We start from the raw sequence: 15332 nt of genomic DNA, 5'->3' as shown, positions 1-15332 counted from the left end.
ATAACAATCTCATAATACCCCATCAGTTATAAAACAATTTACAAATATTTAATAGATACAAACAGCAACAATCAAGATGTATCCAAGATTAGAAATGAATAGTCTGTGGTACATCATCTCCGCAGTCCTTAGACAATTAGGTTCCGCTATATAGAATAATGCTATTTTATCGAAGGGTAGTTAGCCGATGGTCATTTTTACCCAAAACCCCCCCAGGAAAATAGACCCTGGCTCTACTTTCAGAGGAGGGGAGGAAAAAAAAAAAACACACGGCGAACCCCTTTCACCTTGTTCCGTAAGATTCTCCGTTCGCCCCTCACTTCATTTATTTGAAGTTTTAATCTAATTATTGACTATTTTAAAACGATCAGCAGCTGAGAGCCGGGCGCAGCCTGCTACGGGCAACAGTGACGGATGGATTCCAACCCGCTGGAAGAAAGACACTCGGGGGGGAGGAATAAAAAAAAAAAAAAGGTTCTGCAGACTGACGAGGGGAGCTTAAAGTTCATTATTGCAAAGAATTACATTTAATAGCAATAGAGAGTGAAAGAAGCCTGTTAAGAGGTGATTGGCAGTGAATAGGCCAATGCATGTTAATAAGGAGAACAGATGGATGGGAGATTAAGAGCAAACCGGGCCCAGCTCTGCTTTGTACCAGAACAACCCCTTGTCAGATGCTAATACATTTATTGCTCATTTCACTCTACAGAACTATAATAAGCCTTTTCTTCTCATGGTCTGTCTTCTCCCTCCTACCCAAAACCCTTTCCATCCAAATGATTACTCCCTTCTTCTTCTCCTTCTTTTTTTTTTATCACCCACCCCATGGACCCTTCACCACACCCCTCTCTCTGCCTTTTCTCGTAGAAGGTGTAATAATTAATTCATGGGATCCCCCTTTTAAGCCGAGCGGCCGTAACATCTCGATGACTTGGACAACCCCCATTGAGCGGTGACAGCCCCATAACTTTAGCTGGTCTGATCTGGCGCCCTTTACAGACATTACGTGAGGGTGGGTGGGTAGGTATAAGCGGACCACTGGGCAACCGGGCCACCAGTCCCCCCCCCTCCTCTGTTCCCATTTGTCAAACTCAAATCCCCGAGTGTAGGGACAGAAGGCACAGAGTTATAAGACAATGGAAGACCGTGAAATGTCATTAGTAATGGGACTGGTAGCAATTTCACAGTGTATGAAATGAAAGACGGGACGACGGTAAAGAGACAGAGGGTGGGGGGCTATGTATTTTTATTGCCATTTCTATTTCGCCCTGAATCTGTAACCTCTCCCCCCACCTCCTGCTATTTAAGAAGTTACTTAGAGTTCATATCTGTCTCATCCATTTAATGCTGTGTGTGGTGTAATGAGAGTTGAATGGAGAGTGGTCTGTCCCCCGGGGGTTTCTCCGTCTATGACGTCTTTTCTCTTCTGCTGGCGCCCACTTTGTATTTTTCTATTTCTCCCCTCTCACAGGTGTTCCTGTGCAAGTCACTAATATTAAGGACGGAACACGACACAAGTCTGCGTTGGAACTGTTTTCCTATCTCAATGAGATTGCGTAAGTCCGTTCCCAGATGGTTCTATTCCTGTGTACCAACTAATGCCTTGACCCACAGAACCTTCCAAAAAGAATAGTATGCATACTCCTAAATATACTCCAACATTCTCTCAAGTGTTATAAGATGAGTAAATGTACTCCAACATTCTCTCAAGTGTTATAAGATGAGTAAATGTACTCCAACATTCTCTCAAGTGTTACGAGATAACCCTGCAAAAAGTCTTGACTTTGTCAGATCGAATACCCATCTCCTAAAACGTCCACCTTCTGCTCCAGAGCTGGACCTCATCAACAGTGTCTACTCACTTCAGCTCAATGTCTGCTCTCTTGAGCCGAGGTGGACATGCCTAAATACTTTTAGACACTGAGGAGTCCAGCTGTGGTTATGGGGATGAGACCTTAGGAACCTGCAGTGAAGGAAGGAGCCTTATGGCAATCTTGGAGAACGTTCAGCACCTTCAAACATCTCTTGGTCTTTAGGTTGAGATGTTACCGGGCAGGACCCCATTAAAAACCTGGTGTGTTATAATACAGTATAGAGAGTTCAACGGCAGGCCGAGACCCTAGAAAACCCTTTGGGGACACGTCCACCCTGTTCGCCTCCAGTTGGGTAACGCTGACGTATATTTTACTAATTGGCTACCAATAAGTTAAAAAATGACAGACCCGCTAACTGTTGCTTTAATTCTGCCTCTTGTCCAAGTTCCATTAGTTGCCTAGTTCTTCCTAACAATGCCCTACTACCCTATAAAGCAGTAAGACCCTCCATGTATGACATTAATAGAGCATACAGATTGTATTTAAATATTGAAATGGTTTAAACAGTTCAGTTTTAACATATTTTTTGTACTTTTAAACCTATGGAACGCTACGATATATTCTGAAATGTTAGAATAAGGGTAGTTTTTATGCTTGAAGGATCTGCATGGTTTTTATTAGTCCTAACCCCCCTTGCCTACCGCAGAAACCAATTTAATATTCTGGCGTTTGGTGATGAGCGCCCCCTTCTGGAGATGGAATCCGGCTAAGCTCCAGTTTTTTTTTTTGGGGGGGGGGTTTGCTGTATAAATTAGATCATGTTTAATGGCTTTTTAGTTTCACTCCGTACAAATCAGAAGTTTGTATAATGGATTTTAGGCACATGCATCAAGCTGTGAAGACCTGCCTCCCCTTCTCTTTATTCCCCGTAAATGTCCATAATCTTCTGAAACGTCAAAAGAGTAAGAAAGAAAAAATAAAAAAAATAAAATAAAGGTTAAAAAAAAAAAAGAAAACACAGCCTACACTTTAAAAGCTGTTTTAAAAGACGGGATATTTTCAAAGGCCGTCTAAACCTTCACTTTTTGGCAGTGAATAAAATGTTTGCGCGGTTAACCCTTTAGGACCAGTGATTTGTGTATTCTGTGCCATCAGCACAACCCGCACAGTGCTTGCTGGGTAAAATTAATTGGATCACATGATTGTATTTCCATGTCTGGCCTCAAGGACTAACATATGCCATAGGACCAATGCTTTATGTGCCGCTTTGGTGGCATTGTAAGATTAGACATCATGGAAGGCAAGGAGAAGACTGTCCTGCTCCCAAGAGCTTACAGTCTAGAGTAAAGACAAAGCCAACAGGTGGTGATATAGCTGTAGCTGAGCAATAACTCCCATCATCCTGAGCTAACTTTTGACTGTCCAAAGGCTGGCCCAGAATGGTTTAAGTTCAAATGGGCGATGGCAAAATGGGTAGAAGTGGATGGGGCAATGACTAAGCCCATCTGCTTTGTTGGCTCTGTGGGCATTGATGGGTAACTGGACTGGGTTATTCTGGTACTTGTCACCGTTATGTTCATTGCAATCGTTATTAATTAATTATTACCATTGTAGATCGGGATCTCTGCTAATCATCTCTGTCTTTACAGTGGGAAACATGGCGTCGGTCGGATTGATATCGTGGAGAACAGATACATTGGAATGAAATCACGCGGTAAGTAAATCTCCTGCATCTCCCGGAGTCATTTGGGTTTCTCTTCACTAGGTCAGGTTACTTTATTACATCATTTGGGTACCTAATCACATCGTTTGGTTACTTTATCACTTCGCTTGGTTTCTCTAACCTTTTGAAAAGCCAAACCAGTTTCACAATCAGTAATATTATAGAATATCTTTAAATGTGGGCATGTATAGATCCCACAACGGCTCGTGGCCCAGATGAGCTATTATAATGGGCCATAATAAACATGGCGTCGATTTGATGGGTGGGCCATGGGGTGTGTGTTGATTGATGTGGGTAGGGCTATCTATTTAGCCAAGCCCACATCACAACCACACCAAATCCCTTCTACATGTCAATCTAGCGCCGACCTTACATTTCACCTTAATTAAAATTTTGAGGGAAAATTTGGACACATTTTACACATTATTTTATATTTTAAGTTTAATTGTTCTGAGGTTTAGTTGTGGTCAACAGGACCGGGGCACTTAGGGCGCGAGGTCCAGTTTCACCTGTGGTTCTTCAGCTTTTATAATTGCAAGCCGAATTTTCATTCAGAACGGAACATGTTACCTAAATACGTAATTTTCCTATCACGCTTTAAAAAGATGTATTCTGTCTCACCCCCCTGTCTTTTGTGTGAAAAAACAATCCTTTGATGTTTATTAGTCTAATCATAAATATGCCGTGAAATAAAACGGCGGTATCTCTTTTCACAATGCCTGGCTGAGCGCCGTTTGGAAATAGTATTGTTAGTAAATTGTCAGAGGAAGAGAAAATGTTCCTCACATAAAGGGAAAATTATACACAAAAAAAGAAGGGAGAGTTAATTGCCACATTTCCCCCCCGTCATTCCTTTTGTTAATGTGACATGAAAAGTTATGGAGAAACAAGATGCAGGAGGCAGCCATTTTGCCCGGTGGAGCAGCCATTTTGTATGCGTGTCTAAAAGTCTATATAACGAACCATTGTGGTCCCTCACTAAACATATATTATGGGAGCTAGTGTCAAAAAAGCAATTTTTATCTCTTAGGCTTTTTCTTTTAAATTTGAGGGTGGTTTGGGGTAAGTTGTGGATTTGTCCATCCAGAAACTAGGGGTGAAAGAGCAGATCTGCCGGGCTGCGTTATTACTTAATACGGAGAACATGTGACCAAATAGTCCCTTACAAAGCCTGCCCGGACCAATCAACATCAATCAGCAACTTAACACATAGGTGAAAGATAATTTAAAGGGGAGGAATAATTATACAGACCCTCAGAACAGGAAGTTAAGCTACCTTTCCCCGTCGTATACACATACAGTGTGATTTTAATATACTATATACTATTTATTTTATTCTGGAGACATACTTGCATGGAATTTAGTTCATCGGACCCTAAAATGTAGCATTTGGTGAAAAGTGACAGATCCTCTTTAATGCCCCGTGACTATTGCTATTTGATGTCCTTCCACGGGGTAAACTTTAAGAGTTCCTCGGCATGTGCACCAGTGAAAACCTAATGGTATCATTCCTACGTCTACAACATGGACAGATAAATATGGTTAAACTGAGGCCTCAGGGGGCAGCCATTTTGGATTTCTAGCAGAACTCTTAAGAGGTAGCTTAAGTATTCTGCAAGCTCAGAGATCATTCCATCCATATATCAAAGAGTGATATCATATGTATAAATATATATATATGATATAAATTATATCAAATTATATAAACCTCTTTTAATGTGCCTCAGTTACACCGAGCAGCAAAAATTAAGATGGCTGCTTCCAGTTACCATTATTATTACGTATTTTATTCTAAAACATTATAAATGGTAACCGTATAGAATTTCCATTCTTAAAACATAAAACTTGCTCTATAATTGCTGAGCTGTGGGGTTCTTGGATATTAACCCTTTAAATATCTTGCTTGCTGCTCGGGGGGGGCAAAAAAAGCAGTTAAAAAGAAGTTGCGAGCAGCAATTTTCGGGCACCTGGACGCGACTGTGTCGCGGCAGACGCGGGTATTTTGTAACTGAGCGTGAAACAATAGAGCGGCATATTCCGCGCCGCATTCGGAGAACGCGGGGCAGATGAAATTGCAATGGATTTGAGGCATATTGTGTCTTTTCACACCCTCATTATCAAATTATGGTTTTTGCTCTGAAGGAGGCCTAATTAAATGAAGTAAATTAAATCTGTGGGAGAGAAGAAGGCAGCCGCGGTGTTTGGGCTTTTAATTCCGCCTAAAGAACAAAGATTTACGGTGGCGTTGGTGGGGAGGGTTTCCTGTATTTTTAACCCTCGGAATAAAAGACTGAAGTTAGAATGTCGTAGAACGTTTGGAAGTAACATATGTTAGGCTACAAAAATAAAAGAGAAAGGGTTAATTTAACTTTTTTTTGACTCCTTAAAGTTCAACATTAATCCTTTCCTCTCCAGAAGGGTCTATAGCCTTTGGCAAGGGTTAAGTTTGTGGGTATATATATATATATATATATATATATATATATATATATATTGGTTGTATTTTTAATTGCGAAAAACTATGGTACGTCTCATAAAAGGGTTAAGGGTTAACTCACTATGTTGTACCCCAGGAACCCCAGTACGGCATCACCCAGATCAGTAGTGTCGCCATACTGGTAGTAGATGGAAGGGAAATATATATACGCTATATATTGGGAATGTCAGACATGGTCACAAATACCTCTAGGTCGCTTTTTACCCCAATACGATAAAAAGACCTTGCCGTAAAAGCCTGCAATCTCTTCAAACCTCTTTGCTATTTTGTTGCCACCGGATAGAGATACTTCAGAAAAAACTGCAGTAATTTTTCGTAAGGGAAGACACTCCGCCATTTTGGAAATGTATATTTATATAGCACCGGTGGACGTCAAAGTAAAGAAAAGTAGAGTCACAATAACATACCTACCCAAGTGCCCCTGCTATACCTCTAAAACAGAAGTCCCCCCCTTCTGCGAAGTTACGGGGTACACAGGAGGAATCTAAAGAGCCGTCCCTGACCCATGGAGGCTACTTTTTTGTATGTTTTCTCATTTGGGACTCTGCAGAAGTAGGAAAACCTTATTTCTATGACAGATATCTAAATAAAGGTATCCGAAGAAGTGCCCCGTGTGCCTCTCTGGGGTATTTATAGCCCTGGCTTGATAAAGGGATTTAAATAACCTCTCTTTACCATCCTCCCCCGGCTGTCCTCGCTTCGTTGGACTTGGTTGTTTAGGGTCCGATCTTTTCTTTAAAAAATTATATATTTATAAAGTGTTTTTTTTGTATAGTTCCATGAAGAGAAATATTACAATAAAAAAGTCACAGGGTAACAAAAACTAGAGGCTCCGAGACATGAAGCAGAGAGCGTGGTGGGTATATGGAACGGCCTTCCAGCAGATGTGGTTGAGGGTAATCCAGTGGGGAATTTAAATATGCATGGGATGGGTATGTCTATCCCGAATATAACACAAGACCAGGGACTGGATAAAGGTTTAAGGTCTTAGAGCAGGTATAAAAATGGGCAGATTAGATGGGCCAAATTCCATGTTTTTATGCTGAAATTCACTTCCGATTGTGATATATGTCTCTGCGTCCGCTCGGCAGCTGCTTATTGTATAGACACGGGCAGTCTAGGTGGTACCCCTATGCGTGTGTCATTTTGACGGCACCCTTTCATGGCGGCGGTGTGGGAGGGCGGCTGTCCCCTTTCTCTTCACCCTGTCTCCATTTCTGTCAAGGCTGGCAGCCGGCTGCCTTTTAGCCGCAGACAGCTGTCACAGCAGAGAAAATATAAAAAAATATAAGAAAGATCCCCTTCCTCCAGCCCACTGCGAACCCAAACCAAAATGTTATCGAATTTAATATTTTTTATTATTAATAATAAATAATACAAATTTTAAAAAGTGGAATACAAACAAAAAAGGGTTTCTTATGTATCCATTCATGATTTTTTTCAATCATGGACACATTTTTGTCTGACGAAAGAAATGGATCGTCGGTGGTTTTAAGAGACCCAAAATGTGGGGATCTGTAACATTTTTTGGGACCTTTTTCCACATCTTCTGAATGTAGGTCCACTTTTGAATGGAAACAGAGCAAATCTGCTTTATAATTGAGGAAAAGCTTAATAAGAAGGGCTGGCCGCTTAAAAAAGAAATATAATATTATATATAAATATCTGAAGAAAATAAACTGAAACAGAAAAAAATTCTTTATAGAATAAAACATATTTTAGCAACATTTAAAACAAAAATAACACCTAATTGACCTAATATCAGAATGCATGTGAGGGTCAAACACGTTCCTTTTATACAACATCTGTATTTTCTAGTTACTTTTTTTACTTTACTGACAGGGTGGTAGATAAGTGGAACAGCCTCCCAGCGGAAGTACTAGAGACCCATACGGCGAGGGAGTATAAACGCGCATGTTCGCTGGAATACCGTTGGCTTCCAGTTGATGGCCAGTGGCTCCAGTTGTTGAGAAAGCCCGTAGACCCCTGCGCTTTATTCCGTGCCGGGTTCTTTCAGTGGTGGCTTCCCGGAGCCTCGTAGAGAGAATAATATCCAAGGTGCTGAAGATTTCATGATCTTAAACCATCACCCCGCAGGCCGGTTTTGAAGTTGGCTTAACGCATGCTCTCCGGTCACCACCGTAGGCCTTCATAAGCTTTGTAGATGTTACGCAGGTCAACGGGAAATAGAAATCTCCCCAGGCGACCCCCTTAAATGACGCGTTAGTTGACATTTGGTTGCTGTACCGTAGCCCTTAACACACAGGGGTAAACGGCCCTATGAACGGGGGGGGCAATTGTTATCTCTGTCCTACCACGTCAACAAGGGGGGTCTACGGATCCATCGTCTAAAACCAACGCTCTATACCATACAGAATGAAACAAGAACCATATCATTATTCAGCAGTACGTCGGCATCACCGAATAACTTGGCGCTGATTTTTTTATTTTTTTTTTAAGTATTTTTTTTTTGGTGATAAATTGGAAATTATCAGAAAAAAAAAATAAGAATCATGGGTTGAATAGCTAGGTCACTCCTTTTATTATTGAACTAAAATCCCCATCATCCGTATTGCGATTTTGAGTTCTCAGGGGGCAAGAGAATTTATTTTTTTTTTGTGAAATTTGAATGATAAATCTACGTTATGTCATCGTCGAGTTTTCTTCTTCATATTCCCATAAAATCATTTTTTTCTAAAAAAAAAAAAAAACTTCACGAAATCTTTATCATTTTTGGGCATTTTCTATTTAATTTGCGTACTGAGGGCCTTCCAAGTTGGGTTTTTAGCCAATATAATCGACGTTATTTTGGCAGCTGATGATGACATTGGCCGCCGTTAAGGATCCTTTCCAAGAGCGGCGACATTTAGCTAAATGAGAAGATATTCTCGGAAGAGACGACACTTTTAGCTCTGCCTTTCTTCGCCGCTCTCAGTCACGCAGAGATCCACCGGCACTCCAATCTTTTCTCGTTTTAAATATTATTATTTTCTTGCCGCTTAGGCTCGGGGCGAAAGTGAGAGTGTAGTAGGGGGGGGAGAAGCAAAGGGAGGGGAGATAAGGAGGGGGGCAGGAGAGAGAACTGGTATTTAAAGGCCCTTCTCGACTATGCCTCCTCTCCTTCGCTCTGGCTTTAATTACAGCCTTTCTGCGGGAGTCCGGTAGGCTAGCGACGGTGCAGCGATCAGTTCCTGAAACCTGTCATTTCAGCCTCTTCAAAAAAGAGAAATCCAGACATTTTCTCCGCAAGGTGCGAAGTGGTCTGTCTTTGCCCCCAGCAGGGTGGTAATGACACATACACTCTGCGGCAAGCTGAGTCTGAATGAAGTCCGACCACAGTTCTGCTGTCACAAGCCTCATTAATGGTGTCATTTGCCAGCAATTTGAGCCTCATGTATCCTATTCTCCTTTTTTTTTTCTTCCTCTCTCTTTTTCCTCCCCCCCTTTTGCCTCCGAAAAAAAAAAAAAAACATGGCTAGGTATCTACGAGACGCCGGCTGGAACCATACTGTATCAAGCTCACTTAGACATCGAGACGTTCACCATGGACCGAGAGGTGCGGAAAATAAAGCAGCAGCTTTCGCAGAGGTTTTCAGAACAGGTGTATAACGGTACGTCAACTTTCAAGGGCCAAACCACGTGGAAAAACAACAACAAAAAAGTTAAAAGTCTATGATGTCACGTGTCCTTTTCCCCCCCAGAATCCCTTGCTCTTACTGTGTAGTAACCACACGGTTAAAATATGAAAATTATCTACTTTTAGGGACGGAGATACCCCCCAAAAATTAAAAAAATGGTCTTAAGCATGGAAATATTCTTTATCTCCGGCCCCGATCTACAAAAATTGTAGACCTCGCCCCAACACTTCTGAAATTCGGTTAACGTCGGCAGCCATGTTTAGATTTGTGGGGGATTTTAGCCTTATTAACTTAAAGCCACTGCGGCCCTTATAATGATGGGGTTATTCCTTAACACAGTTGGGTTTAGCCCCCCCCAGACCCCAATTGTTTTGCACCCTATCCCGTAGGCTCTTCTTTAAATACCCCGCGTGAGAGTCGGGAAAGTTCAGCCTGCCTTTTGATAGACAGTACAGCCCTAGGGAAAAAAAGGCTCATGGACAGATGCGACTTAGTATTCGTTTCCCCCGAGTGCCCGGGGAAGGAAGGCGGAAGCCTTTCTTCTCCGCGACGACTTATGTTACCTTAAGAGAATGCATTGGAAGGTGAGCTCACCTGGCAAGAGTCCTCTGCACAGAACGGCACATATGGGGCCTGATTCCTGACCCTGATAACGCCGCGAGGTCAGCCCACAGACTGGCGTCTTTTATCAGGAGTTAGCGGGAAGGGAACGGATCTCTTGGCACAGAAAGGATCTAAAAAAATAAATAAAAGCGGGATCATTATACGCGGTTCACACATCTCCAGAAACAATGAGACATTTCTGAGTCTCGAGCAGCTGAGACAATAACAGGCCAGTTGGTCATGATTACAATCAGGGGGCTTTTTATAGATCAACGGATACCTTTTTAATTGTACGTCCCTACTCTTGCTACAGATAAATGTATCACTAGATCATGGAATGACCTCAGAATTGTAGATTTTACAATTCTTCATTATGTTTCTTTTAGAGTCTGACCAAAGAGAATGAACCCCCCCCCCAAAAAAAAACTTTAGGAATAAATGGATAATCCTTCCAGAAATGCAGACAGGGATGTTGGGTTCGTTCACGTCATGCATGTTGTTGATGATTATTCGTTTTTCTTCTCCGCGCAGGTTTCTGGTTCAGCCCCGAATGTGACTTTGTGCGCGACTGTATCTCAAAGTCCCAGGAGCTGGTAGAAGGCAAGGTGCAGGTATCCGTGCTAAAGGGACAGGTCTATGTTCTGGGCAGAGAGTCTCCACAGTCCCTCTACAACCAAGAACTTGTTAGGTAAGAACGTACCCGTCATGAAGGTTCCATCACTCATGTTCGGTGTATCGTGTGGTTTAATCCTTTATATATAAAGGGTAAAGAACATGTGCAACAAAGTGAGCAAGCCCTCAAGCCACAATAATGTTTGTGTTCAGAGATGACTCTACTTGGACACCACATTCATATAACCGGACATAGGTGGATAAACTTTGTCTTCATGTGAACGAGTGGAGATGGCCACGTTGGGTCACGGGGCCGCTAGCTACTTCTAGAAGCTTGTAAGGAACGTTCAATCCAATGTTTGGGGCATCACTAGATCAGATATTCGATGTACGATTTCATTGGACATTAAAGTTTAGAACACAAGTGTAAATGTTTCCAATTTTAGACATTTATGCAAAATTTAAGCAATGTTAGGCAGTGGAAAACCTTGACAAGATATGTGAATCTAAAGCGGTGATCCAGAACTTACTCTGTGATGTGTGCCGGTCATATGCCGGCTACATACAGTGTATCAAAGGGGTCTATTCGCTAAACAGTGAGTTACTATAAGATGTTTCATTTTCTGTAACTGCGTGTAGTATGAAGGATCACCTCTTTCGTAAATCGTAAATAATTCCACAATTGAAATGCATCATCTTATCATAACTTATCTAAAAATCACTGTTTAGTGGATAAGCCCCAATCCAGATAAGAGGTAGCAAATGAAAGAAACCAAAGCAACGTTTTCTGCTTTATCCAGAAAACAGAAGTCGTTACCAGGTGTAAAGCACGGGATGTCTCTCCACCAAGAGAAACGGACGCTGGTCTAAGAGTTCTTGGTGCAGAGGACCCCATAACGTTAACATGTCTCCCGTAGCCTGACCGTTGCCACTATGAGTGCCTCGGGCCGACCATACTTTAGGAATAGCATTGTTCCTTAAATAGAATTACGGGAAAGGATTGGACTTTGACGCCGGTTTTATTTTTTCCTATAAAATTTGCTAGATTTCTGTTCATTTTAGTATTCCTCCCAAAATTCTATAGTCGAAACATCAAAACCTGGATTTGATTTCCAAAATATAATAGCGCCTTGGGGGTGTATATATATATATATTCTTCTTAGATCCTTACGGGGTGATAGGGTAGCAAATCTGAAATGATCTCCTCGGGCACCTTCCACCTTTCCTTTTTTCCTTATCCTTCCATCTTTTTTTTCCCCAAAGCTCCTGAAACCCTACCCCCCCTCCTCATTATGTCACCCTCTTTAAAGAGACTCAATGAATAAAGTGAAAAGAGGAGAAAAAAAAACCCCTTAAAGTGAGGGTGAGCAGGAGAATGCTATCTTTTATACTCACCGCGTTTCCAACCATTTTCTCTTTTTTTTTCCCTTTTTTTTTTTTCATTTCTGCATTGCTGGTTTGAAAGCTTTTGAATGACAGAATAACGGGAAACAGGGGGAGAAAGCTACTTGCTAGAACTAACACGGGGTGGAAATGCCTCGGCGCAGTGGGTATAAAGTAACGTAATTATAGAGCAGGTCACAATCACTTCAATGAACAAAAATAAAAGCCACCGGTTTTGCTTCTTCTTGCTCTCTCTCTCTCGCTCTTTTTTTTTTTCCTTCATACTTTAGTTTCCCGTCAAGGGAGGTAAAATCATTCTAAAGTCTTTTTTTTTTCTTTTTTTTTCTTCTACAATTTAAGGATGGTGGTAATTTATATTGAGGAGGGGTTGGAGAAGCTCTCGGGGGGGGGGGTTATGCAGCAGTTTGGTTTCTGCAATTCCCATGTTTCCAGTCTCTCGCTAATAGTTAGTTCGATATTAACGGCGCGCTGGGTGGGAACGGGGACTGACGGCGCGCCGGGGTGGGGATACGGGGGCGAGAAAAAAAAAAAAAAGGAACGGGGCTGGCGAGAAGATTATTTCTCTAAAAATAAAAAAAAATAAAAAATAGAATGATAGATGGAAAAGGAATGGTTGTGGATTATGTGTAGATTCATGGACTCCAAACCTCCATATTGGACTCCAAACCTCCATATTGGACCTTGATCTGCAGACCTGGAGGCCGCCATTGTTGCCAGTCATGTGACATTTGAGTTACATTCCCTACTCAAACACCGCACTGAGCTGATGCTTTATGGCAATGCTAATGAAGTCATTTCCTCTATAGTCTTATATGGGCCAGGGAGTCCCTATGGGTGATTAAGACCGAGACATTCTTATGTTTATCACAAGGCTAAAGATTTTGTCTAGTAACTTTTGTGTCCTTCCATTCTTCACTCACCGAATGTTCCCTTCTCTCTTCCGTTCAGTATGGATGTGCAGGGAGATTACGAGCCCTCCGATGCTTCTGGATTCATCAAGATTAATGCTGTCAGGTAACGAGGAATGCTTTATGTATAATGTGTTTTTTATACAGATATAGTCTGTCTATATCCCTGTGTCCTTTATGGCCTTATATCTTACTATACATACTTACATTCCCTCACTTAACCCTTTGGCTCTACATTATTCCCGGTATCTATCACATCATTAGTAAAGTATTACCCCCTCTCATTACCTCCAAATCTCTGACCCCCCTAAAGATGAAAATATTTTTTATTTTTATAATTTTTTATTTTTTCTGTATTAGTTGCCCAAAAAAAAGACTTTTGCGCTCAAAATCTCCAAACCAGACATCTCGGGGGGGGGGGGGGAGAATTACTAATTGCCCTCCTTACTAGCCCTCCTCTGACATTACCCTACTCTCTACCAGATTTAATGAAAAGTTTATCTTTATTTCTATTTAAGCGACTGGGGCCGGTATAGGAGCCAAATGGGTGTTTTAAACCCAAAACGAGTTTGTTGGAAACATATCTCAAATGGTTAAACCAGTAAAAGCTCTGATATCTACAGTATATATATATATATATATACATACTATGTGTGTATATATATATATATATATACCATCTCTATAAAAGCCTTTTCTGACATCATCTTCCAAGCATCTTCTGCATCAACATAAAAGACTCATTTTCCGTTAATTGGTTTATTCAAAAGCTTCAGAACGATCTGCGATTTACAATCACCTTCCAAGGCGAATATGTATATGAAATAACAACCCCCCCACCCCCTATACACCTTATATTTCATAGATCTCTTTTAGAGCAACACTCATTAAAAAAAACAACATTGACCTTCTAACATCAATTGAGTCGGACATCTGTTAATTTGCCTTTTTTTTTTGTTTCTTTTCCCTTTTTCTTTGCCACCTCCGGGTTTTTCAGGTTAAAAGAATATCACCGCTTACAGAAGAAGGTCACGTCTCCGACACAATGAAAGCGTTTAGAAAACAAAGCAGCCAGGCGATAAGAAGACACATTCTGTTATATTTCAATTTAATTTTTTTTTTTCTCCTCCTAGTCTCACCCGATTGCTTTGATTGAAGTTGCGTGATTGTTAGAGATCTTTTTGTTGCGGCAAATCGCAGGTTAGCAACGTGTTTTCACAGAAATTCTGACCCCCCGGCCGCCTCTCCTTTTCAGAGAACGGCTATTCCCGACGCTCGTGTCAAGCCACGCACACGCGGAAGAGCGCGTCATGCAATGAACTTCCCTTTCACGGGGATATTTAAGGGCTTTGATTATTTCTTAGCTCTTTTTAGGTGTGGAACGCGCGGATCATACCTTTTTGGGCCAGGCGATAAAAAAAAAAGGTTAACTGCGGCATATCCAGAATAAAAAAAAAATTATAAAGAAAAGTTACTGTTACTAGCATCCAACACATTTCGGAGACCCCCCAAAAATCAAACAATTAAAGCAATTTATCCATACGTTCCCTTTAGGAATCCCATGTAGGAGAATTTATATATATATATGTATGTATGTATGTATAGATATATATATATATATATATATATATATATATGTATGTATAGATATATATGTATGTATGTATGTATATATATGTATGTATGTATGTATGTATAGATATATATGTATGTATGTATGTATAGATATATATGTATGTATGTATGTATAGATATATATGTATGTATGTATGTATAGATATATATGTATGTATGTATGTATATATATGTATGTATGTATGTATGTATAGATATATATGTATGTATGTATGTATAGATATATATGTATGTATGTATGTATAGATATATATGTATGTATGTATATATATATATGTATGTATGTATAGATATGTATGTATGTATGTATATATATGTATGTATGTATGTATAGATATATATATGTATGTATGTATGTATAGATATATATGTATGTATGTATGTATGTATAGATATATATGTATGTATGTATGTATAGATATATATGTATGTATGTATGTATAGATATGTATGTATGTATGTATGTATGTATAGATATATATATAGATATATATATAT

The 15332-nt window shown here is 40.5% G+C and overlaps 1 protein-coding gene across 1 annotated transcript in view; it reads left to right on the top strand.

The window, feature by feature from the left end:
• Nucleotides 1-14453, top strand: part of ASS1 (argininosuccinate synthase 1) — a 33221-nt gene extending 18768 nt beyond the window's left edge. Inside the window, exons 11-16 of the mRNA XM_053472828.1 lie at nucleotides 1472-1556; nucleotides 3464-3528; nucleotides 9514-9645; nucleotides 10807-10963; nucleotides 13240-13305; nucleotides 14197-14453. Coding sequence (XP_053328803.1) covers nucleotides 1472-1556; nucleotides 3464-3528; nucleotides 9514-9645; nucleotides 10807-10963; nucleotides 13240-13305; nucleotides 14197-14248 — 557 coding nt within the window. The 3' untranslated portion in view covers nucleotides 14249-14453. The remainder of the gene's footprint in view (nucleotides 1-1471; nucleotides 1557-3463; nucleotides 3529-9513; nucleotides 9646-10806; nucleotides 10964-13239; nucleotides 13306-14196) is intronic.
• The last annotated feature ends 879 nt before the right edge of the window (nucleotides 14454-15332 follow it).

The sequence above is a fragment of the Spea bombifrons genome, chromosome 8 (assembly GCF_027358695.1).
Source record: "Spea bombifrons isolate aSpeBom1 chromosome 8, aSpeBom1.2.pri, whole genome shotgun sequence".
Lineage (NCBI taxonomy): Eukaryota > Metazoa > Chordata > Amphibia > Anura > Pelobatidae > Spea > Spea bombifrons.
Note: the sequence above shows the minus strand (reverse complement) of the source record. Positions and strands in the feature narration are given on the sequence as shown.